The 24,009-nt window shown below is 40.3% G+C and overlaps 1 protein-coding gene and 1 long non-coding RNA gene across 2 annotated transcripts in view; one reads left to right on the top strand and one right to left on the bottom strand.

Annotated features, from left to right (window-relative positions):
• Positions 1-24,009, top strand: part of CAB39 (calcium binding protein 39) — a 41,275-nt gene that overhangs the window by 7,996 nt on the left and 9,270 nt on the right. Inside the window, exons 2-3 of the mRNA XM_005529604.3 lie at positions 13,094-13,250; positions 20,652-20,816. Of these exons, the coding sequence (XP_005529661.1) occupies positions 13,137-13,250; positions 20,652-20,816 (279 nt within the window). The 5' untranslated portion in view covers positions 13,094-13,136. The remainder of the gene's footprint in view (positions 1-13,093; positions 13,251-20,651; positions 20,817-24,009) is intronic.
• On the bottom strand, positions 18,303-22,884 carry LOC148183498 (uncharacterized). The gene is made up of 2 exons (XR_015773493.1): positions 22,771-22,884; positions 18,303-19,539 (listed from the first exon to the last, which is right to left on the bottom strand). It is a non-coding gene; the product is annotated as an uncharacterized LOC148183498 (long non-coding RNA).

Genomic DNA, 24,009 nt, shown 5'->3' with positions numbered 1-24,009 from the left:
AATGTTAGGAATATAGATATCAGCTAAAATGCAAGTAGTTCACCTGAGCTTGGTGTCAGCCCTTTTGAAGAGGTACTGTCCTGCAGAATGTTTTTTTTCAGTCTTTTCAGATATGATGTGTGGTCATTCCTTGGGTAAACTTGTAGAGATGGAAACTTCTTTTGCAGTGTTCAAATTTTTCTTGGTAGCATTGCAAAGTACTTGCATTAGAGGAGAATCAGGAGTGCTTATTTTAGTATTGTGAAACAATTTGTTAGTTCCCTTTTCCAGTCCAGTCTTCTTATCAGATTAATTAAGGAAACTCTCCCTCAGAGGTGCTTCCCACTATAGTTGACTGAATATTAGTCCCATTAGTCACCTCTCGTACCAAACCTTGTTTTTCACGTGCTGTCTGTGGCCGGGTAGCTCCCAGCCAGTTTTTGATCCATGGCCCTGTCTGTTTTAGGGGAGGTGCTGACTCCTGGATGGGACATATCAGCAGTGCTGGTTTGTTACATTTGTGAACCCTCAGGGCTCTTCTGCCTTGGAGAGTGATATCCACAGCAGCTATTGCCCTTGCTTTGAAGTCAAATCAATTGGGAAGTGTTTCTTTTGGAAGGTGGCTTTGTGCTTTGGTGTTCCCTCCAGCCTCCTTTTCCTTTAAGTGCAAACATGCTTTTAGAAACTTTTGGTCAACAGCAAGCAGGAACTGTAAGGTACTGTCTTGTGAGTTTAGGGTGTAATAAATTTAGATGTTAAACGTTTTATGAAGACTTTCTGAAGAACCTGTCTGTTCCAAGGTTGTTATTTTCTTGTATTTGTTACTGTCATCGAAGCAGAGAAGTTTGCTTTGCATGAAGTGGTCTACCTGGAAAGAGAACTCAAGTGTGCCTGAAAAGAGGACAGATGGAAAGTAGCATGTATCAGCACAGACATCTGACACATTGTTTAGCTTCTGTTTTCTTTAATATACAATAACTTCGTGTAACTGAAACTCTGGGGTGCTGTCAGGAGGGAAAAGGACTTTGATTTGACCTGGGTTTTTCAGGAATGGCGAGTGTGTATGCTGAAGTATCCTGCTGTAACATAGATCTTGGGACTGGGTTCTTGTGAGTTATCAGAAGGACTCTTAATTAAGTTGCCATGGCAAGAGCTTGAGCACATTTTGGGAGCAATCTAGATCATTCCCCCTTTTTGATTCCTGTGCTGCAGAGCATTTCATAACATGGAGTTCATGGGTTAGCTGAACCTCTTCTCCCTCTGCCTCAAATCTCTAAAAGTAAAATAAAATGACATGGTGTTAAATGTTGTGACTCTCACCTCATCTCTCCTGAAGGTTTGTGACTTGGATAGTTCTTTTAGTCCTGGGATGCATCATCTCTGCCATTAAATCTCTTTTTCTTTGCTCTGTGTTGCCCCAAAGGAGCACACCTATCTTGGCAGTTGAGATGTGGTGCAGTTTATGTACCAGGAATTGAATCCCATTAGTGACTTTGAAGATTTAGACCAAAACATTTAAACTGGCAGAAGAAAGAGAGGTTATTTAGGGGAACTATGCAGAGTATACTTTTCTCCAGCCACTGAAGGTATATTGTGATGTTGAAATTATTTATGTGAAATTTCTGTATTGCAACGGCTAGTTCTTTCCTAGGGAGAACAAAGTGAATTATCCTTTAAGATCTAGGGTTTTTTGCTTGTCTGTTTATTATCTTGGCTCAAAATCTGATCACTTATTCATTAATGGTTTGCTGTTTAATTTTAAAGGGAGATAAATTTACCACAGAATCATTGAATAGTTTGGATTGGGAAAGGACCTTAAAGACTGTCCAGCTCCAGCCCCCTGCCATGATCAGGGACAGCTTTTACCAGATGAGGTTGCTCAGAGCCCCATCCAGGCTGGCCTGGGACATTTCCAGGGATGGGGCATCCACAGCTCCTCTGGGCAGGCTGTGCCAGGGCCTCTCCACCCTCACAGGGAGGAATTCATTCCTAATACCTAATCCAGCCCTTACTGCTCTTGGCTTGAAGCCACTCCCCCTTGTCAGAAGCCCTTCTGCAGCTCTCCTGTAGCCCCTTTGGGGACTGGAAGGTACTTTAAGGTCATCCCCCTTTTTCTTCTCCAGGCAGAACAGCCCCAGGTCTCTCATGCTGTCTCCATTTCAGAGGTGCTGATCACCTGTATGCCTTGGCTGGGCTCACTGCAGCAGCAGGTCCATGTTCCTCACGTGCTGGGGGCCCAGAGCTGGGTGCAGCACTGCACGTGGGCTCTCAGCAGGGTGGAGTAGAGGGGCAGAATCCTCACCCTGTTTCCCACACCGCTCATGATGCAGCCCAGGATGTGGCTGGCTTTCTGGGCTACAGTGTACACTGCCATGTCATGTTGGGCTTCTCATCAATCACCATCCCCAAATCCTTCTGGGCAGGGATGCTCTCAGTCCGCTCTCTGCCCAGACTGTGTCTGTGCTCGGAAGACAGGGCAGGACCTTGCAGCTGCTGTGCTTGTTGGGCTTCATTAGGCTTGCATGAGCCCACATCTCACTCCTGTGCAGAGCCATCTGAACAGTGCCAGTCCAGTTGTGAGCCCTGAGGAACACCACTCCTTGTGGGGGATAATACATTATCAAAGTGTTGTCTCTTTCCTGAACCCTGGGTGGCAGGGATAGAGCCAGCTGTTTTCCATTAGTGTATTTCTCACTCTGGTGTCTTGATAGCAATGAGGTAGATGTGCACCTGAATATCACAGATGTGTTATGGCCTGTAATGCACTGATTTTTTTTTTCTTTTATCTTTCAAGTGATGCCCATGAAATTAATTCTTGGTCTTGAGTAACTAGGGGGAAAATTTCTCCAGGCTAGCCTCTGATTTTGCTGTTCTCTGATGTGTTCCCCTTTGCTACATTGTCCTCAGTACAGCATACCCGAGAGGAAGCCGGGAGTTTGCTCTGAGAATGAGCTGAGTGAGAGTTCTGTACTAAAGGCACCTCCACACAGCTAACTTGGGGAGAATTGGACACTTGATTGCTGGTGTACTGATGCGTGCTGGCAGTGTGAAGGAAAGAGCACTCTATAAAAAGTTCTTAACCAGTAAAGCCCTAGCACAGCTGCAGTTACCATGCTCAGAGGTTGTGGTTTTACTAATCCAAGCTGTATCTCCACTGGTAGGATTTGCTAGCAGAGCTGTGTCAGTAAAGCTTTTGTATTGTCATCAAAACTGTCTTCTAAGTGCCAGGGACCATGTCAAAAAAAAATAAAATAGTGTGACAGAAAGCAAATTTGTCAGATGGATAATGACCTGTGGATCAGCACAGGTATTGCCTGTGCTTCAGCTGCTAGTGCTGGATAAGAGATAATTTAAGGGAAAAAGCCCTGAACAACTCTTTTCCTTTACTGGGTGAGAATGTAATGAACTAGAGGGAGAAGATTCCCAGTAATGGTGGTGTCATGATTCTCAGTCGTTTATTGATTGTCCTCTCCTGCTTTCTCTGTGAATCAGTACATAACTCCTGTAGGTTATTTGTCAGCAACTCCCTTTTGTAGAGGAGGAATGTGTGGATCATTGGATCACACACCAAATTGTCTTGGTTTCCTGTAGCAAGAATCAGCTCGGATTCATGAGAACTGATCTCCCGGTGATTTACATTTTAATTTTTGTGTCACACTCCAGAGATGTCACAGCAGAGGTGACAGTTGCAGAACAGAGGTGTCAGCTGTGGTCTCAGCCACCTCTGTGGAGTGTGGCTTGCTCTTTGTAGTGCAGCTTGCTGCGCTCCTTGGGTTTCAGTTTCAGCCCTACGTCTGCCCAGCTGATGCCCAAAAGTGAACCCAAGTAGTTCCTGTCATGCCAGCTGGTTTGTAAAGCTTATGGAACTGAGGTGAACTCCACTAACATCAAGAGTCTTTAGTTGTGAGCTCCCAAATGGATTATTTTGGAGGGGAAGCCTCCACATGTGCAGTGTGGCGAAGCAGAGATGGATTGAGAGCGTGGGCCAGTAGTAATCACTGTGGGGACAGGGATACTCCTTGCTGTGTCTTCCCAGTTCCTAGGCCAGTGTTTTTAGGATGTTCCTGAGCTATGTCAAGGTCACTGTTTTACTGATTAGAATCTTAATGCTTTAATGTTATTGTTCTTTAAGTGATCTTATTCTTTTGTAAGTTATGTTTGTTAAAAATTTGTTGATCTTAAGGTAAATTAGATGAAGAGCTACGTTGTGTTGAACTTTGATAAACTTAGGTTGAGCATTAGAAGTTTTTAGCAGGCCACAGAATATGGTCTCCAAAGAGAGTAAGGAAACCATGGGAAAAATATTGTTGAATTTCTTTAAAGTTAGTTTTAGAAGTGATACATTTCTCATTGAAATTGTATTTGGGTAAATACTTCATTAATTTTGATTTTTTTTTCCTAGCTTTGTTATTTGTACTACTAGAGAATGGCTTTTCTAAGTGTAGGTTTTTGTTTGAGAGAATATTCTCTAAAGAAGATTGTGTCTGGAGCAGTCCCAGACCCATCCTTGCAGTTTAATTGGTCTCAACTTGTGTTCAAAACAAAACACCCGAAGCACACATCCACTTCCCTTGTGCTGGTACTTGGAATTCTCATCCTCCTTCCTTACGTAACCAACTCGTGGTAAAGTGATGTTTTCCCCCTGCCCATTGCACCAGCTTTCTGCTTCAGTGCTGATGTTGTGGTGCTGGTGGGCTTTCCTGTCCTTCACCTGGGTGCTTTCTCACACTCAGCTGATTCGAGTTTCTGAAATGTGTGAACTCTAGGTCATATTTCACAATGTGTAATAAATCAGAAATGAAACTACAGTGTCCTTGTGCCTCCACTTTTGCCACTACTTCACTCTTAAAATTGACCTTTAGATATATAACAGAAAATGTGGTATAAAGAGAACCTCTGGAAGGGAATGGGAATAATATATGCAAAGGACTAGGACTAGTTACAGAGGAGACTCTTGCTTTGCATTTTTGTTTCCAGGGGTGGGTAGAATGGCATGTACAGAATTGCAGCATTTTTTGTCATGTAACAAATATTCTGGGGTTTGTGATGATGCAGTACAGGCAACTGAGCCAACAGGGGATTGACTGTAATACCAGGTTAGGAGCAAATCATTTCAGCTTCTGCCTGGGCACAAGTGGGCATATTGTCTCACAACTTTTCTTGAAACTTCAGGTAAGTTCTTTTGTTGTTTTTTTGTGCACAATGTGCTAGAGATAGTAGTTGCTTTTAGTGATGAAATGTAGGATTATTATTGTTTTCATTAATTTTTAAGTATACTTCCCAAGGAGTGGGTGAGGCACTCACATGCCTGTCTGTATACCATATTGCAGTATAGCAGTAAGGTTTGTGGGGAAATGGATGGGTGGGGTAACTCTGAACAGCACACTAGGGAAAGAAGCTGAGTCAGAAGATTTCCTTCAACATGGAGACAGGCTGGGATCTCACATTCTAAGCTTTGGTATTAGCAAGCTTTTCTGCTCATGCTGGATCTCTGAAGCCCCTTAAAAGCAGCTGTACTATTTAAAATCAATTTCTACTTAATGTTTCTGTAGCTGTGTGTTAAACTGCAGTTTCTGTAATAATGGACAAGTCACAGAGTACAATGTAGTTTTCTTTGTCCAGTGTGGTTCAGGTGTCTGTGGGAGAAGGAGGCTCTTGAAGAGGCAGAAGGATCAGTAAATTGATTGAATGGCAAGAGAGAAGCCTGCTTAATGAATCAGATGGCATTTGGTGCTAACAAAACAAGCAGGGCTATGAACTGCCAGGCTTCTAGTTGCTTGGAAATTTTCAGAAAGTAAGAAGCTATGTCACTTTATTAATTTCATTTTTATGTAGACATTTTTTTTGCAATTTTACCCTTTTTTGTTCTGAATCAAATGAATGAATTTTTTTTTGTCCACTTCACTGTTCTTCTGTGTTACAGGAGGGATTTTTTTTCTTCATGATTTTCATTTTTCCCTGAATTAAGTTGCCATTTTTAAAGAGAGGATTTTTTAAAAATTTTAATCATTGAGTGGGTCACACCACAAATAGTTCTGTGATGTAGAGTTGTGAAACTGCTTTTGAATCACATTAAAGCTTTTATGTGCTGCAGACTTGATAGAACAAATTAATAGTGAATTTTAAGAAACATGCTAGTGTTCTGTGCTGGGTGGGTCATGCCAGGTATAAGATAAACATGCCTGTCCTTCAAGAAAACTTGTATGTATGAATTATATTCCTCACAAAATTATCACAACAGATCCAAACAGATCATTGGTGTAATTATTTTATCCCCATCTCAAAGTTATGTTGAAAGAATTACTGAAAAGTTGTGTGGGAGTATTTAGAGGATAGCAAAAGTGCCCTAGATCTGGATTATACCTTTAAATTTTGCCAGTGATTACCATTTACAAGCACAGCCATGCTCAGCCACAGAGCCATGGTTACACTGAATAGTTCATGCTAGAGCCCTGAAATACATTGTGGTGTATTGTGCTTTCTGGTGCTCTTTATCAATCTCATTTCCTTTGTGATAGGAAAGGTTTGCAGGTGAGCTTGTGTTAATAAACCATGCTACTTAGACACACATTTTGGATGAGAGGCTGTTGTGTTTCAGTTTGTTTAACGTATTCAAAAGAAAAATAAAGAACTGCTTTGGTACAATACTGAAGCTCTGGAAAATCTTTTAATCTAGTGAGAAGCCATATATCCAGAATGAGAATACTGACACAGCACATGAAAAATGTGCAAGAATGTTTTAATGAAGACTGTGAGTACTCAGTTTAAAGAACACACTGAAGGAAATGATGGATGCTGCCCTTGGCCATTCTATGTGTGCAATCAGAAGGGGTATGGCCTTTCAGGAAGGTGTGCTGTAGGCAGGAATTTGCAGTGGTGAGCTGGCAGCAATATTCCAGATGCTTCCCAGTGGCACCTGCTTCTGTCCTGCCATGCTGCAGCTGCTGCTCCACGTGAGTGGGACAAACCATGCTCACAGAAAGTACAGGCAGCAACTTCATCTGCCTAAATACTCTGGTGACTGGTGACATTTCAGAATCGTGTACAGGAGAGTTGAATAGCTAAGAATGTGCCACTTCTGGCTTTGAAGTACTCAAGTTTTGGAATTTTTTTTCCCAAGGAGCACGGTAGCTTGCATAAAAAATGATTCTTGGATCAAAGGCATGGCTGTCAGTCTTTCTTTGGGATGCTGGGCATGTCTGAGGGTGAGACAGTGCTTTTAAAAATATATAATTTCTCAATCTGTTTCTGGTTTTATCATTCCAACCAGACTTCACAGTGGTGAATTCTAGCTGAGCTAACAGCCGCTTGTAGCAATTACACCTGAAGAAAACTGATTTATGTTATTGTTTTCATTACTGCCTTAATGATCCCTGTTAATCCAGGAAGCATGAAGCAAAAGAGTTCTGAGGGAAATCAGGTCTATCAAGACAAACATGAGCTTGCTGCATTATATCTTTTTAATAACAATATGCCCCTTTTTAGCAAGATGCAACATGTTGTGTCAGCAATAGGGTGATAAATTGTCAATTTAAAATTCAATAAAAAATGCAGTGCAGCCCCAACTGTTTATTTTGAAATTAGGTATTTTACCTTTGTAGACTCATTAGTTTATTTAAGTGTATTTGCCTAAGCCATTCTCCTAGGTGTCATTAGCACTGTGGAAGGTAATTGACACATGATATGTGGAGAGAAGTTGGCAGCTTCCCTCTACCTGGAGGATGAGGAGAAGCTGGTGTGCCCTTCCCTCCTGACTGCCTCAGCCCTCTCCTCCTCCCTTCCTTGCACTGGGTCTGGCTCACAACTCTGGATGCATTGTACTGGTTTGTTTTAAGAACCTTTCAGAATTTTTATTTTATTTGTTGTCTCTCATTTTTGTTGGCTTTGTCTTCTACCATTTTGGTCGGTTCAGTCAGCTGGGCACTGGGACAAATATCAGGCTTCTCAAAATAACTGATGGAAAGTGACCTTGCCCCTCCAGCCCTGCTGTTGGTTCAGCTCCAGTCTTACCATGAAGTGCTCTTCTGGAGACACCAGGAGCTGATTGAGAACTACTTGCTGCTCAAAGGGATGTTTTTTCTACATTCCCCATACTACTCATAGTTTATTTGCCTTTTATGTGTTAGTTTACTGGTAGCTTGGTGAGTGTCTCAGCTCATGGATGGGTCAGCTGCTCCTGGCATAAAACAGGGGGAAGGGCTGTGGTGGTGCTGGGAGCAGAGGGGGAATGGGACATCCCCATCAGCAGTGGCCAGCTCTGGGGTTGGCTCAGCTGCCCTGGGGAATCTTACTGATAATTATTTGGCCTTACTAAAATCATGTTGGTTTTGTTTGATCTGCAGCAGTTTTCTTATGTGCACATTAAATGGATGTTACATGGGCTTTCTTACTAAGTTGGGATTCTTTTAACATGTGCAGTTGTGGCCAGGAAATAGCTGAAGGGTTTTTTCCTCCTCTTTTCCTCATTAGGAACTTGCAAAAGCAGTCACCTTAAATTCTTGGTGTGTACAAACAGGGCAGCAAGATGCAACTGAGGGCTTAATGTAGTGGAATGAAATGGTGAGGGCCATAATAGAATAAGGATTGAGTTCATGGCTCCTGTTTGTTTCACAAAATTGGAAATGTAGGGGTTTTGTACATTGGTTTGCATGGGGATGGGTGATGCTTTGCTCTCTGGAACTGGAATAGTGTGAATACCTAAATTGTGCTTTATTTATGGATTATACTTCTGTGCAGAGAACAAAAAGTTTAAACTATATGTTGTGGTAAATTCATGGTGTGTCTAAAGTAGAAAGGCTTAAGTTTGCCTTTGTGTCCTTGCTTATGCTGCTGGTATGGCTTTCCATTCAATTTAATCCCTTTCCTTTCTTGCCTTTAAAAGTCTGTGCTGGTGAGACTTTGGTGCCAGAAATTCATTTGTCCTTGGAATAACTCTACACATGTTAGTGCAGTCAGGAGTGTAATTGTACCATTTCTTGTACCAATATTGTTCTGAAAACAGTAGTGCAGGCATCTCACAGTAACAAAAATGTACTTTCTACAATAGAAAAAACCACTTTTACTAGTTAGTAATTAGGTTTTAAATTGTGGCACACACTTCTGATTTAGAGGTAGCATTTTTCCTGACCCTTCAAATTAAAAAATCGCAGCTACATGAGAGACCGTAGTCCAGGCTAGTGTATCTATTCTTTAGAGAATTTAAATTAATTAAAGAGAAGGAATTTGTTTATCATGCTTCTGTACTTGTTCCTTTGTTTGTTTTTTTTCCTGCAGGAGGGTTGTCCTCATAGAGAAATGCTGTGTTTCTTTTAACTCAGCACACACTTTAAAATCTTATATATGGAATGCATTAGATTTAAATTGGACATTATTGATTGTGTGGTCAATCCAGTGAATAAAAAAATACAAAGCCTTAGAGATAAAGCAAACTGCATGGATGCCTGGAGCATTGACAGAAGTGGAAGTTATATACTATCTGAAACAGGGAGGCTGCTATCTCTGCTTATCACAAAAGCCCAAATGTCCCAGTGTGCCTGAGTGTGTCAGTGGAACCTCAGTCTGGGTGTTTGTTTGATGGTCCACTGGGATTGGTAACATCACTTCAGATTTCTGATTGTGCCTGTGACCCCAATGCTTTGAGGACCTCACATTTTGTTACCTTTGGTCTCCCTGAATTCTGGTGAAATGAAATGCACACCTGAGAAAGGCCAAGGTTTGTATAATATTGTCCATGGCCTCTTTTAACAAATGGATGAACGTGAGGGTTCTGGCCAGGGAGGATACAGCAAAGCAGAGCACAGAGCTGTCCATGTACTTGTTGCAGTTTAACTCTTGGGGAGTCCTGTGATCCTTTGTTTAGCCACAATCAATGTTTTATCCGGAATTTGCAAGGCGACCAGGTGCTAGTATTGTGAATCAGTTATCATTTGACATGATGTAAGGCCTGTTCTTATTTACAGAGAATGTCATTTGATGTTGTTCCCTTTTTTCTTGTGTTGCAGATGTGGGTGGTGGCAGCTCTTTCCGATCCCACACAGATGTTGTCATTGTCCATTGTGCACAGAGTGCTGTTGGGGGTAGTTTTGCTGGGCTGAAAAAGGAACAGCCTGTCTATGTTCCCCTGCATGAAGTACAGCTTTGAGAGACAAAGTGCTGCTCCTCCTTTTTTTGGCAGGATGTGGCACAGGTTTTTCAGTAACAGAATTTTGCTTCAGGGTTTGTGGGATCTTCAGTTTTGAGGCCCCAGATGATGTTCCCAGCAGTGCTATTGCATTCCTTCCAGTAATAAAATTGAAGTGGAATAAACAGTGTATTTACTCCATTTTATATAACAAAAGAAATACCTTGAAGCAAAATGTCACCTTCAGTAATCAAGGATGTAGATTTCCTTCTTAGAGGTGCTGACAGTCATTCTTGATTTTTCTAAATTGCTTATGAGAGGTTCATACAGGAACTTGCCTGAATTGGGAGAAAATGTTTGATATAAATGTATATGCTAGTGAGCTGTTATTAATTGATTATTTTCTACTAGATATGCTAGTACATGAATGAAGCTTGTGTATGACTTGAGTGTGAGTGTATGTGTAGCTGATTTCCACAGAACCTGCAAGGATTCAGGAATGGATCAAAGCTATAGACTATAGTTAATTTAAAGAAAAAATTGGGCACTGTCCAGAGCAAAAGCAAATTTTGCAAACCTAGACCTTGGGTGCACATGAGGACAGTTGTTTATCAATCTCCTACATTTCCATAGGTTTTGTGTTGTCCATGTAGTCTTTTAGACTTTAGGAGTAGCATAGTTCTGATCCAAAAAATGGGTGTGCAGAGCTTTTTTCTTTGGTTTGATTTATTTTCTTTGTATAATGCTGTCATACCAGATTTTGTGGTTCCATATGTTTTTGTTCTCTCAGCTGTTTTGATTCCTAATAGATTTGCTTCTGTTTTAATGCATAATCCAAGGAATTAGAACTGGCAATTTCTCAAGCCAGTCCTTCTCTCTTACATGGGTATAGCCATCTTCCAGGATGAATAGGAAGAGTAGTTGTTAAATACGGTTATTATCAGTGATGATATGCAAACATGAAAGAATCCAGATTTGTTTTCAGGGCTCATCTTAATTTGGCAGAAGTAGTAATCAAAGGAAGAGATAAAGAGAACATTTAAAATGTTACTGTGATGCTTGAGGTCTGTCATTTCTGTTGTGGGGAAATGGTGCTTATTTTCACACTGTCTCTTTCTAGGAAAAAAAAAAAGTCCTGTGAGAAAATACCATAATTTTCCTTAAATATCATTTAAATGCCATTGTATTTTCATTAAATAACAGTCAGTTAGTGGTGCTTTTCTTGGCTGTAGGTTTCTGTTCCACTAGATGTGATAGAGGCATAAAATTCTCTTGTCAAACAAATGACCTGTGGGCACTTTTTGATCTCTTTCTATCTCCTGCATTTGTAATTTCAGTGTTACAGCCCCTTTGTGCAGATTGTGAATGAGAGATTACTATAATGACACATACTACAAAATCAATGCAGCAGAAAGTCCTTGTGATATATTAAAGAATGGAAATGACTGGTGGAAGGTCTTGTTTCAGCCTTCCTGCTGATACTTTTGTCTGGAAGCAATGTAATTAAAAATTACCTACCTTATGCTTTGTTAAGTCAGTTGTAGGCATGGAACAGTGAACGTATGATCTCTGTACTGCTTACCTGAAATCTCTATTTATGGAAATTTACTTGGCTAAAGATCCAGCTTCTTCTGTTCTTACCCTTTAAATTGTTGCCCTTGGGCCAGGCAAACTTCTTTGTTAAAAGAATAAAAATAACTCAGAAATAGCATTACATTAGGATTTTTCATCCCTGATCAAAACTCTGTTGAATGAGATCTGGAGTAATGTTCTGGAATTCCTGGTGGATGAGCTGGTATTTAACCAAGGAGCAAAGTGCATCGTGTCAGATAAGAAACTTCAACATGTACTGCTTAGAGCTGACTTATTACTCCCTACACAGACACTGCAGGGAGATAGAAATTCAGCTTTTAGTGTAATACCCCTTCTTTGAAATGACAATGCAGGCTCTGCTCTGCTCTGACAGTTTCAGCTGTCTTTTGTGTCCAGCAGAAGTAGCACTGTCAGCATTTTTAGTGGAGGATTTCCTGTTCTTTTCTGTCTAGATTAGAGTTGTAGAAATATGCTTCATGGAATTCACTTATAAGGTTTTATTATTGTTTAAATGTGGGTGTATGTGTTTAGTAACAAAAGCTTCAGTACACGTGTTTATTGCAGTAGTACTTCTCTGTTCTGTACACAGAAGAGAGTATATATATATTTATATGTGTGTGTGTGTGTATGTAAAAGTAAATACATGTAAATATACAGAGGAATAAATGCATTTTGATTCAAGAGCCAGATATTTTTATGGAAGAAGACTTTCTCCTTTAAGACATGTTTTATATTTTTAAGAAAGATACACATCAGGTGTTGTTTTTAGTGTTTTCAAGTACTGTATATATCCCTGCTAGGTGTCAAATTTTATTTTCCATCAAATGTGTGAAGGTGAGATTGTTTTTCAGTAGTATTACAGATACAGAAGTGCCAGGTGTTCTGACAGGAATAGGCTGCTGTCTGTAGTTGTAGGTCCTGCAGTAAGGTGTAGGCTTTGGGGTCTCCTTTGCATTTATACATTATGGAATGAATCTGGGTAAAAGCATGTACCTGGGTAGTCATTGCAGAGCCCTGAGACACGAGGAGCTCTGTGTCAAACACCTCATGTGGGAAGGCATTTTGCTTGACAGCATTAATTGGAATAATTAATCCTTGCAAGTCTTGCCCATATGGGGCATGTGTGGAGTATGTGGTTTTGGATATAATTAATGTACTCTTTAATTTGCTCCTGAAACATAAGATGACAATTTTAATGTGAGTTCTTTGATTGTGTATCTTGTGTTTTAAAAGAAAAAGAAATACAAGAATTTAAATTTGTCATGGCAAGCTCTAGTTCACCTGTCAAGGATCATTATTCCATGTATGAATACCTTTGCTACTCTCTCTTGATTTTTGTGTTTTGTTATACAGAGCTCAAGTTTCTATTCTTGATGTGCTTTCTTTCTCCTTCTTTTCCAGGTGAAGCAGGAGCCATAGAAGGAAGACCTTGTGGTTTGCAATCATGCCATTCCCCTTTGGCAAGTCCCACAAGTCTCCTGCAGACATAGTGAAAAACCTGAAGGAGAGCATGGCAGTTCTAGAAAAACAAGACATCTCTGACAAAAAGGCAGAAAAGGTACAGTTGTGATGTTCCAGTTGCTAAACTGTATTTGAAAGTGGGGGAGAGGGGGAATTTACAGCCATTAAAACTGAATCAATTAGGAATTATTTTGGTGGTTTATACTCTGATAAAGGGTAATTTATGTACCTTTGAACAGGTGCATGTGCTGTTGGTGGTTGGCTTATGCTCTGGCAGCTGATAATGATATTTAAAATTATTTGGAACTGTAAGACATTGCATTCTTTTAATAAACAGAACAGCTGTACAGCGTTCTGGTGCTTGTGACCACCAGAGTGCCTTCACTACTGCACAGGTAGTTCTGTCTCTGCTTGTCCATGCAAATCTTTACAGAGCAGAGTGCCTCTTATTGCAGCTGAAGAACTTTGCCTTCATAGATAGAGAATATCTATCTATGCTGCCTCTTCTTCAGCCCACAGTAGATGTGGTAAGTTCCTGTGCTAGTGCAGTTTCCTTTAGATAGATGTCTTGCTACATCAGGCTCTGTATCTGTCCACAGTCATTTACTTCTCAGCTGGCACTCTTGATTTTGCAGCTTTACAGGAACTGGCCTCAAAGTTCACCCTGTGTGCAGCTGCATCCCACCTAGTGAATTGTGTGGCAGAGGTTAAGATGAGCACCCTCCTTGGAGCCTCTCCCAGCATCATTTTACTATTATGTGCTATTTTTGGCATCCACAGTCACAATCTTTTCATGTTCACCAATATTTTTAAGCAGAGTATGGCCAGCTCCTCTACATTCAGTTTCACCTAGATTTGGCACTACTACTTCTAAGGGTCTTAATTAAATTTCCATCTTAATTCTGATATTTTGAATAATCAGCATCTTCTACCCCTTTGTCACCATGTGGTGTGTTCCAGATGTCTTGAAGTGTATGATCCTCTGATGCTTTTCCTCTCTTGTTGGAGAGGAAAATGTTACATTCTGTTATGCAGGCTTGTGTGAAGGTTGGGAAGATTTTCATTTGCTGCTGCTTTTCTTCTTTCTCTAAAAGAGCCTTCCATCAGGAGAGGAGGGATAGGTGCATTCTGAAGAGTCTCTGATGGGACTTGGCACTGCCTCCTTTACCTCAGCCTCATTATTAGTAACAGGAGATGTGGCCTGGTCTTAAAATGTGTGCTCTTTCGTGTCCTCTCTTTTTGCTGAGACCCCTAGTGGGGTACAGAGCAGCCCATGCCATTGTGTGTAGCTGTGCACTGTAGCACATGCCTGTGTTCCTGATGCTGTAGCTGAAGGTTGGTGTGTACCATTTCTTCTTGCTGGCCTTTAACCCCACACCTCCATCTTTTTCAAAGACCTCGTTTATGTGAGGCTGCTGCTGTGACAAGAAGTAATGTGCTAAGCCTGTGGAGTGGTTTTTTCTGTGTCATACAGAAGGTAACACATGGTGTTTGCAGGAGGACAAAGGCAGCCCACATTCACTAGGTTAAGTGTGAGGGGGGCTAAATCCTGACATGTAGGGGAATGAGCCTGGGTATGGTAGTTCTGTTCCCTGTCATCCTTGCTATTCACAAAGGAGCTGATGAATCCGAACACTCGCACCACCAGTGTCCACATCTCCATGCAGAGATTATCAGGAAGTATTTGTTTCCTTGGCAAGCCAAGACTTCAGGAAGGGGATTCTGGTTGTGACTGTTTAGCTCAGCTGGTTTGCTGCTTTGCTAGAGAAAGTTCTTCAATATCTTATGGACCAGTCATCAGATCTTTGAGGGCACAGTTCTGAGTAGACACCCTGAGTTTGTGCCCTCTTCCTGTCCAGGCTGTAGAAATGACTGAAGTTGGAGTTAAAAGACAGGAGTCTGAGCAGTAGCCTTTATTAGAAAAGAACAAACATTTCTTCATGCCCACATCTCTGTATTTAGGCATTTTTTCTATTTCATGATCCTTCTTATTATGATGTTTCTTTCTGCAAGGTAACTTTTTGGCCCTCTTTGGAGAATTCTGTGCTGGTGGCGGGGTGGGGTCTGTGACTGGTAGTGGAACAGAAGTAGAAAAACTCACTCTACATGAAGCTGCACTTGACAAAAATTGCTGCCTGGTACTAAAAGGGGAGAAGGATGCAGAAGTTGTTCTTGTTTTTGTGACTTCATTTTATTAGCGATTAGATGTGTATAAAATATGGTGTGTCTCAGTAATTTTGTCTTTGTTGCTGTTTGATGCAGGGGTATGCATGGTGTAATTTCAGTGCTGGGTCAGCATGCTAAATACTCAGTACTGGTTGTAAAAGTACCCATTTGGGTTAAGGGACTACCTACTTTCCTTACACTATTTTGTTTTAGTATTGAGACTGCTACTACATTGAGAATGGTCTATAACAATTTTGTTGCACAATTGGAAATACAGATTTATAAGAAAATTAGACAAATAATTTTCCCTGGAAGTTATAAGTGCAATAATGTTTGAACAGAAACACTAATTTTTTTCAGTGCTTAGGCTGAAATTTAAAATCGTTAATGTTTTGTGAGCGAAAAAAAAAAAATCAAAGGATGTAACAAAGATTTTTAAATCTTGTATAGCATGTGTTCCTGTCCATTCATTATAATCAAATGGAAGATATTCTTCAAAGTAAAAGATGTAAAACAATTGTAATGTCTTGTTCAATTATGAAACATTTTGCCATGTAATACTGGAAAATTTGTTTTATAACCAAAAATCTGAAATTCAAGTATATCCTAGTTACATGTTAATCTACCTTTTGAGCTCTGTGAAGATTGGAGAAAAATTAACCAGGTAGTTCTTTCTCCAGGTCATTTGAAATGTCCTTTAAGCGTGTGGTGCTTGTTTTGGAGCTGAGCTGGGGGAGCTGGGCTGTGGCACACTGCTCCCATCTTTGTGTGCCACAGCTCTGGTGCTTGCTGGCTGCCGTGCTCTGCTTAGCACAGTGGCTCGCTGTCTGTCAGTATTTTGGAAGGGAATTGAGATGTCAGGTGCTTTATAGCTGAAATGTGTTCATCATTGATGTTGTTTGTTCTCCATTGCTGGTGCTTTCTCTGAAAGGGGGGCTAAAGGGAAGGGAAAGGAAAACTCCTTTCCTATAAGCTGGACCTACCCTTGATCTAGTCCATTAGTTAGTCTTTATTCACATCCCTTCCTCCTCTTTGGCTGATCCCAGCATTTTTTTCATACTACAGTTCACTTGGTGTGTGGCACACATTTACTGTCATGCAGGTAAATATTTACTCATGCAATCAAGCTGTTCTTCCCTACCCTCTGACCTTGGGCTAGCCTGGTCCCAGCAGCTCCCTTCGGGCTGCTGGGTGATTGATTGATTGTTTGAGCCCTGTTGTTATCCCAGGCAGGTTGGCCTCTCTCCTTTACGTCACAGCACCTTGAGGAATGGGGCTGCACCGTGAGCTGCTTGGCTCAGCTGGCCCAGGGTGCTGCTGTGCCATGTTGCCATAGGTTAGATTTCATCCAGGGAGTTAATGCTGTCATTCATAAAGCAGTAGACTCTTTAGATTTGTTACGCATGTGTGTGCCATTAATCTGTGGTTGAAAGAAGGCTGAAGGTTAAGTAATCTGCCTGGCCTCCAGTGTGGGGCTGTTACTCAAGGGGTAAAGATTAGGCTTCTTCAGGAAGTAGAAGGTGAGAGGACATGCTTCTCTTCTAATGGAACTTAACTCTTCTGTGGTGGCAGCGTGCTAAATGTTTACTGGAAAATCATACAATCGTTTTTGGCCTTTAAATGTACTACTGCACTGATGTAGTTACTGATACATTTACGGAATTGTATGTTTTTGTAAGCATTCTGAAATCTGGCCAATTTAAATAGTCATTAAAATGATGCTTTTTACTTGTGATAGATACTGCTGTAGAGTAGTAAAATTATTCAACCAGTACAGGCTCAAAGCTATGTCTGGTTTAGCTTTTTGATGGATGTTTTCATTAATAGTGCAGTTTCTGTAACTGCATTATCTATGTGCAGATACCCCAGCCACTGGGGTTCCGTAGGTCTGGAAACTGCCAAGCTCACTTGGAAATATTTCAGGACTGGCCATATGTTCTTTATCTTTTTCTACTGGTCATAAACCCCAAATAATGCAGCTGTACAACTCTAGATAGAGTATTTGGGGTTTGCACTGCTTACCATTAAAGGACCATATCTACTAAATTTTAGGGTATTTCGCTGATCTTTCTAGAAACTGGAATAAACCATAGCTATAAAGACATGCAGTTATTCTGGTGTAGCAATGATATGTGTGACTTCATGGTGTCTGCTTTTATTTTAAAATAATGTCTTCCTGTCCTTCTTAAACATAGAGAAGTAAGTACTTTCTTTATTTTCCTTGCTTTACATTTAGAGTGTGGCTTGTCCTCAGATAGTATTGATTTCCTGGCACCATTGAATTTCAAATATGACTTGCCATGAAATTTTTCTCTAAAATTCAAGTTGCTCAATCTCAGTGTTGAGAGCATATTAATAGAGGTGTTAATACTTAACAAAATATAAATTTAAGCATATATGTACTTAGAGACTACAAAATACATAGAGAGTATAGATATTCTGTATATATAAAATACACCAATCCTCATACATTGTAATGGGATATATTTTATGTATTGGTACATATGGTGTCTGATTGTTAGTTCCACTTTTGATCACGGATTTTTGGATGAACCTTATTGTGTATTTTGATTTTTATCTGTAGAGATTTTTTTCCACCATCTTAAAAGAAAGCAGTGCATTTAGATCTCAGTATCTTAGAAAATCTTGCAAGTGATGCTAGCCAACCTTCTCTTATCTTTCCTGATTTTATTTGTTTTTAGTGGTTTTTTGCTTAGCTCTTCACATCAATATTTAACTTAGCATTATATTTTTCAGTGTAACTATCTAAATTCCATTCTGCATCTGAAATGGCAAAAATAAGTCTGCATATCTTGTATTTGGAATATGTTTGAGAGTTCATGGAATATATAAGAGTAAGGAGGCTCTAGAAATTTGTCAGACAATTTCTAGTCCTTTTGATGTTGTATTTTAGATTAGAAGTGTAAGAGTGTTGTATTTTATGCAAATGTAGTGCATCGAAAGACATTGATTACTGATATAATACTTCCTGAAAACCTCATACTTTTATTTCCAGAAGACCTCAGAAATGATGGTTGGAATGAGGCAAGGCTTTGGTGCTGCAGGTGGTCAGACACTGGTACAGGTTGCCTGGAGAGGTGATGGAGTGTCCATCCACGGAACTGCTGGGAGCAGGGCTGGCCATCAGCCTGCTCAGCTTGGCAGGACTGAGGTGGCCCTGCCTCAAGCAGGTGGTTGCATCCTGATGGCCTCCTGAGGTACCTTCCAGTCTGAGCTCTGCTCCTTCTTAAAGGTGTGGTTAGTGGCAGCCTTCAGCTGAAGGGTTCTTTCCAACCTCAACGATTCCCTGTCTCTAACTACTGCTTCCCACTAAAGCTTCATGCCAATGCCAGGTTCCAGTGAAGCACATTCAGGTGCTATTGACAGTTGTGAAGAGCACTGAAGTCCAACTGTCTCTTATTGAAGTTCTCTTATTGATGTTCATGTTGGGCTAGAAGGCTTTTTGGTTTTTTAAAGCCCTCAGTGTGTGAAAACACAGCATTATTTTCTGCCTGATTTGCAAGCATTTCCATTACTGGTGTCTGTCTTGGGCTTGTGGTGAGGGAGAGTGCTCAAGTGTGGTTATTAAAGTTTTGGGGTTGGGAGGCTTGTTCTCTTTCCTGGGGTTTTAGTAGGACAAATTCTCTACTCACCTTCTTAATTACAGGCATGTCCTCAATACTGCCATCTTTTAGCTAAAATAGTCACTCGAGCTGCCTTTCTTCCTCTTTCATCTTGCTTTCTACATTAGTGTGCAGGGACAGACTTTGCTTCCTCTTCCCTTGGCAGCCATGCATCGAGGATATCCCTTCATATCTCTGTGCCTGACAGATGTTCCTGTTCTTCTCCTATGAAAAAGCTGTTTCTTCTGAATTTCAGGGAACAATTGTGTAATTCTGCTCCGGTATGGTGAGCTGCTGTTCCCATTTCACGTCTTCAGGAGCTGGAGTGAATCGAAGTAGTCTTACCAAGCACCTGCTTCTTGCTGTCTCACTAACAGTGCACAGAAATCCTTTGGGATTTCGATTGAGGAGGAGACAGCTGGGACTAGGAACTGAAGTTAGCAGGAGGAGGGAGGCAGCAGGGAGTGGAAAGTTGCGCAGGAACTTAAAATGATACGGAGCCTCCTTAAAGGTCATGGAATCCTTGCTTGCATACCTAGCAAAGCTGGAATGGCTTTAGCTTGAATAGTGCGTGGGTCATGCTGATCTTTAGCCTCTCTGGATAAAAAGCACAAATGAGAAATCTTTTTACATACCCTTTATAAGAATGGCAATATTCAGAAAGTGATATTTTTTTCACTTTTGTTAATTTTCCGTGAGCTATCTATCATAAATACTTTACATTAAAGTGTATGTACACTTTGTTGGCAGGTTCATCTAATTTCTAAAAATCAGTGCACTTACAAACCATTCAGACTTCTTAGGCATATGAAGAACCATTATAATTAAACCATCCATTTATGATGATTATTTTTAGCATTTTCCCCCCAAGTTCAGTAAACATATATATTGAAAGGAGTAGTTCTTTTTTTGTCCAATACAGCTAGATTTTAACATTTAGAAGTGGGTGTTTAAAAGTATTCTTGTTGATTTATATTTTTTTGTGAGATAACTGTGTTCCACTGCTAAATGTTGCTCCAGCTCATCCTGGCAACTTAGGAATTCCTTACAAGTGACAGGTCAGACCTATCTGTCTTCTATAGAGTGGACTTCAAGCAGGGAAGGATTTTTAGACCTTCAATTTTGTCCTTTTGAGTATATCTCTTTCTGGGTCTGTTGGCCAGGTTGTTCTTGTGTGCTGAGATAACCTGAAAATTAAAGTTGGTTCTTTGTTTGTTGGAAAGACTTCACCCACAGTAAGTGGAATGGGAGCCTACTGTTTGGCAAAACCTCATGTGTGCAAAATCTACAGGAGGGATACATGTGGTGTCTCTGAGGCATGAGGCTCCATGTCATGCTTTCCAGTCTGATCCTGCACAACTCTTTTACAGAATGGAAATTTTGTCAGGTTCTTTTCATCCTATTGCTGTTCTTTAGGGGATTTTTGAATGGGAAGTTAAAAGGCAGTAAAAAGGAAGAGTTTTTTACCTTTGGTAATTAAATTGTGTATGTCTTGCCTGTGCTTTTCATTGTTTGGTTGTTTTTTTTTAAATACCAGTCTCATAACAGTCTTATTTGCAGAAAGAATATCTATTGTTTTTTTACCAGATTGTCATTTCCTGATTATTCCCACCCCCAGTGGAAGTTTGTAGACATTAAGAATAAAGGAGTGTGCAGTTAGAAAGACAAATGGCATTGTGCTCTAACTATTGTTTTCCAATTTTCTTTAGGCGACAGAGGAGGTCTCAAAAAACCTTGTTGCCATGAAAGAAATCTTGTATGGCACAAATGAAAAAGAACCCCAGACAGAAGCTGTGGCACAGCTTGCTCAGGAGCTATACAACAGTGGTCTTCTTAGTACCCTAGTAGCTGACTTGCAGCTCATTGATTTTGAGGTAAGAAAGGAGGTTTGACAGTTCTTCTATTCTTTATGTTAAAATAAACACATCTGAATTCCTACCGCTTCAATTGATTAAGATGTTTCAGTCTTCAGCTTTTATTTTGTGGTTATGACACATCCATTAGAAAGAGAACTCACTATTCCAAACATCATAGAAGATTGAGCAGCTAAAGAATAGGAGTTCTGTGAGTTTAGGCATATAAACAACACAAATTTGAAGCAGATAAACCTCTAATGGTGGTACAGTTCTTAGGATTATGGAAGAATTCTGAGTTGTTGTGTACACAGAAGGGTTAACATCTTGGGAGTAATCCCATAGTGAAGGCAAAGCTTAGTACTGCAAGATGTATCTATATTATGTTCATCTTGCTACATCGAATTACTAGGAAAAGTAATAGAATTATTGTAACATTTATGAAGAAGTTTAAATATATAATTTAAAGCTGTTAGTTTTATTAATAGTCCAGTATTTCTCTCTCTTTTTAAAAACAAGTGATGCAACCTTTTTGCTTTTCCTCATCTTTTTTTCTGTTTATTAAAAAAATAAACCCAAATTTTCACTGATCAATTCAAAATAGCAATACTTACTTATATGTAAACATATCTCTCTACAAGCCTCTGTGGCATTTGTCACCACATGGAATAATTGACCTTCCCAGCACCATAGAGAAAATAAAGAACTATTTAGTTCTGAGATGTTGCAGTACAATTGGATTTTTCTCTTTTCCCTGAGGTCTCGCAAGAAGCTTGTGGCTGTCTAGGGAAGGAGCCAGCCTCACTCCACAGCCTCAACCATAACGATCATCCCCCTTAAGATTGCTTAAAAATGGGATTGTTCATAAACAAGCTGCTCAGGATACAAACGCAGCAGTTTAAAATCCTATTGTAGTTTGACATTCCAAAAACAATGGCTTTCTTCCCTGTTCTTTCTTCTCTCCCCTCCACCCCACCCATAACTCCCTCTGATTTGTGTTTAATTATAATACAGTGGTATTTTTTCCCTACCCACACAAGTGTTTATACCATACATAAAACATTCAGGTTGTTAAATAAGCAAGAGAACCTGGGAAAGCTGAGAGGGAATGCTGAAATGGGATGGCCTTTAATTGCTGAAGAAAGGAAATCATGAAACGTCAACTGAATTCTGCTGACCTCTAGATCGGTATCAGCCTGGTGTTTACTCAGCCCAGTTATTAGCAAAGGAAACCTTCATTATCTCCTGCTAATGAAGAATGATAACGATTTGCACAGGCTTGCTCTCATTAAGGAGAACTGTGCTTTTTATTCTAAGGGGACATGGAAAGATTGTGAGTTGTTTCCTGCCTGTGGCTCTTCTGCTGCTTTGTTTCACGAGGATGTGATGGTATTCCTTGGAGAGAGAACAAATCTTTCACTGCTTTCTAGGCTGGACCACGTCTGCTTTTTATGGCTGGGAGCTGGCAGACTGTCCAGCTATTGTTGTTACCTAGAATTCATGTCAACACACCTGTGCTCCAGATGTGCTCCAGCTTCCCAGCTGTTAAAAAGCAGATTTGATATCCCAAATATCTGTGTGGGTTTATTGCATTTTAAATGATTTTTCCGTTTGAAAATGGAAATACGTATTTGATTTTCTGGTGGTTTTTAAACTTGAAGAGTTTTTAAACTTGAAGAGTAAGAGGGTCTAGAGTTTTTTCTTCCTGGTTTCCCACCACAGCTGGAGATCATTCAGTGACAAACTAAACATTTTTTTTTCCTTTCAGTCTCACTTCTGAGGGAGGTTTCCTCGTAGAACAGGAACAGACAGGTTATTAATAGACAGGGACTGTTCATTGTGACTCTTAACTCGTCTCAAACTGAATCTCAATTGCTATGGTAAAATCAACCCATAGAAGAGTAAGAAGTGAAAACTAGAAAAAACAACAAATTTGATGTTTTAATGAAGAAAACTGTAATTGTCCAGCCCTTACCTTGTGCCCAGGCCTGTTTAAAGTGTTGTCCTTCCCTGGAAGCTTGCTTTCCAATAAAGCAGTCAACACAACCATCTCCTTACCAATCTTAACACTTATCTCCTCGCTGGTTTGCACTGAAAGAGGTGGTATCCCTGGTGAAACTGGGGTTTTTGTTCTGTTGTTTTGGGATTTTTTAAAAAAAAGAAAATAATAAAAAAAAACCCAAACCAAAACTGGCTTTTGCCCAGGGGAGCTGAATCCTGCTGAGAAGACAATACACAGTGTCCCTCTCACCTCTGGCCGTCGTGACTCTTGGCACAGAGTCGGGGGCTGTTGGTCGTTGTTGGGCCATGAGGTCACTTGGCAAGGCACAAAAAAGTGACAAAACCTGGCTGTGGGGTTGCTGTGTGCCACGGGCAGCTCAGGGATGGGATAATAAGGAAATGCTGTTCTTGCTGAGGACTCGGAGGCAAATGCCACGGCCCAGTGCAGCCCTGGCAGCGCTGGTGAATGGGAGTTGATGATTATATTATGTGGAGTTTGAGTAAAGCAATTCCTGCAAACAGTGCTCTACTCATGTCAGAACAAAGAGTTCTGGTGTTGCTTTGGGCTGGCTTTCAATGGAATTGTAATTGAGAAAACAAGCGTTTACAAACAATCTCTTATATCCTGAAAACAACACTCCAGCAAAACAGTCTGTGGTAATTCACAAACATGCCATTTGTAAAACTCCAGTCCTCCTACGTTTTCATAAACATTTAATTTTTTTCTCACTCAGTCTTTTCTACACTGATTAGAAAATGGAAAGAATTTTAAATAATTGATGTTGTTTTTAAAATCGTCGCTAGTTAAATACGCCCTGCATTTTACTCAAAAGCTTCCTGGTGCTACTCAGGAGATTTACAGAGCAGCTAGAGCTTGGCAAGAAACAGTAAATGCATCTAGATTTGGTGTGGAACATTCAGGGAACCTGTAGGTGGAGTTGCTTAACAGGCCTTTATTTGCAGGTCCAATCTTAGTACAAGCTGGCCTGGTCTTTTTCTGGAATAGATCTGATAACACATAAATCCTGGAGGTATCTTTGTGCAGTCCAGAATGGACAGTTAATTGCAGAAATCTGTCTTTTAAATGGTTCATATGAATTACAGTGAAAAGTGCTTATGTATATAATCAGCTTTTTGTTAGATGTCTGTACCAGTTTGTCATCTTCAGCTGTGGTCTGACAAGAAATAAACAGGAGATGAGTATTTATTCAAC

Source organism: Pseudopodoces humilis, chromosome 11, assembly GCF_049639895.1.
Source record: "Pseudopodoces humilis isolate 2021_Gansu_Grassland_sample_001 chromosome 11, ASM4963989v1, whole genome shotgun sequence".
Classification (NCBI taxonomy): Eukaryota; Metazoa; Chordata; class Aves; order Passeriformes; family Paridae; genus Pseudopodoces; species Pseudopodoces humilis.
This window is presented reverse-complemented; position numbering and strand designations above follow the sequence as displayed.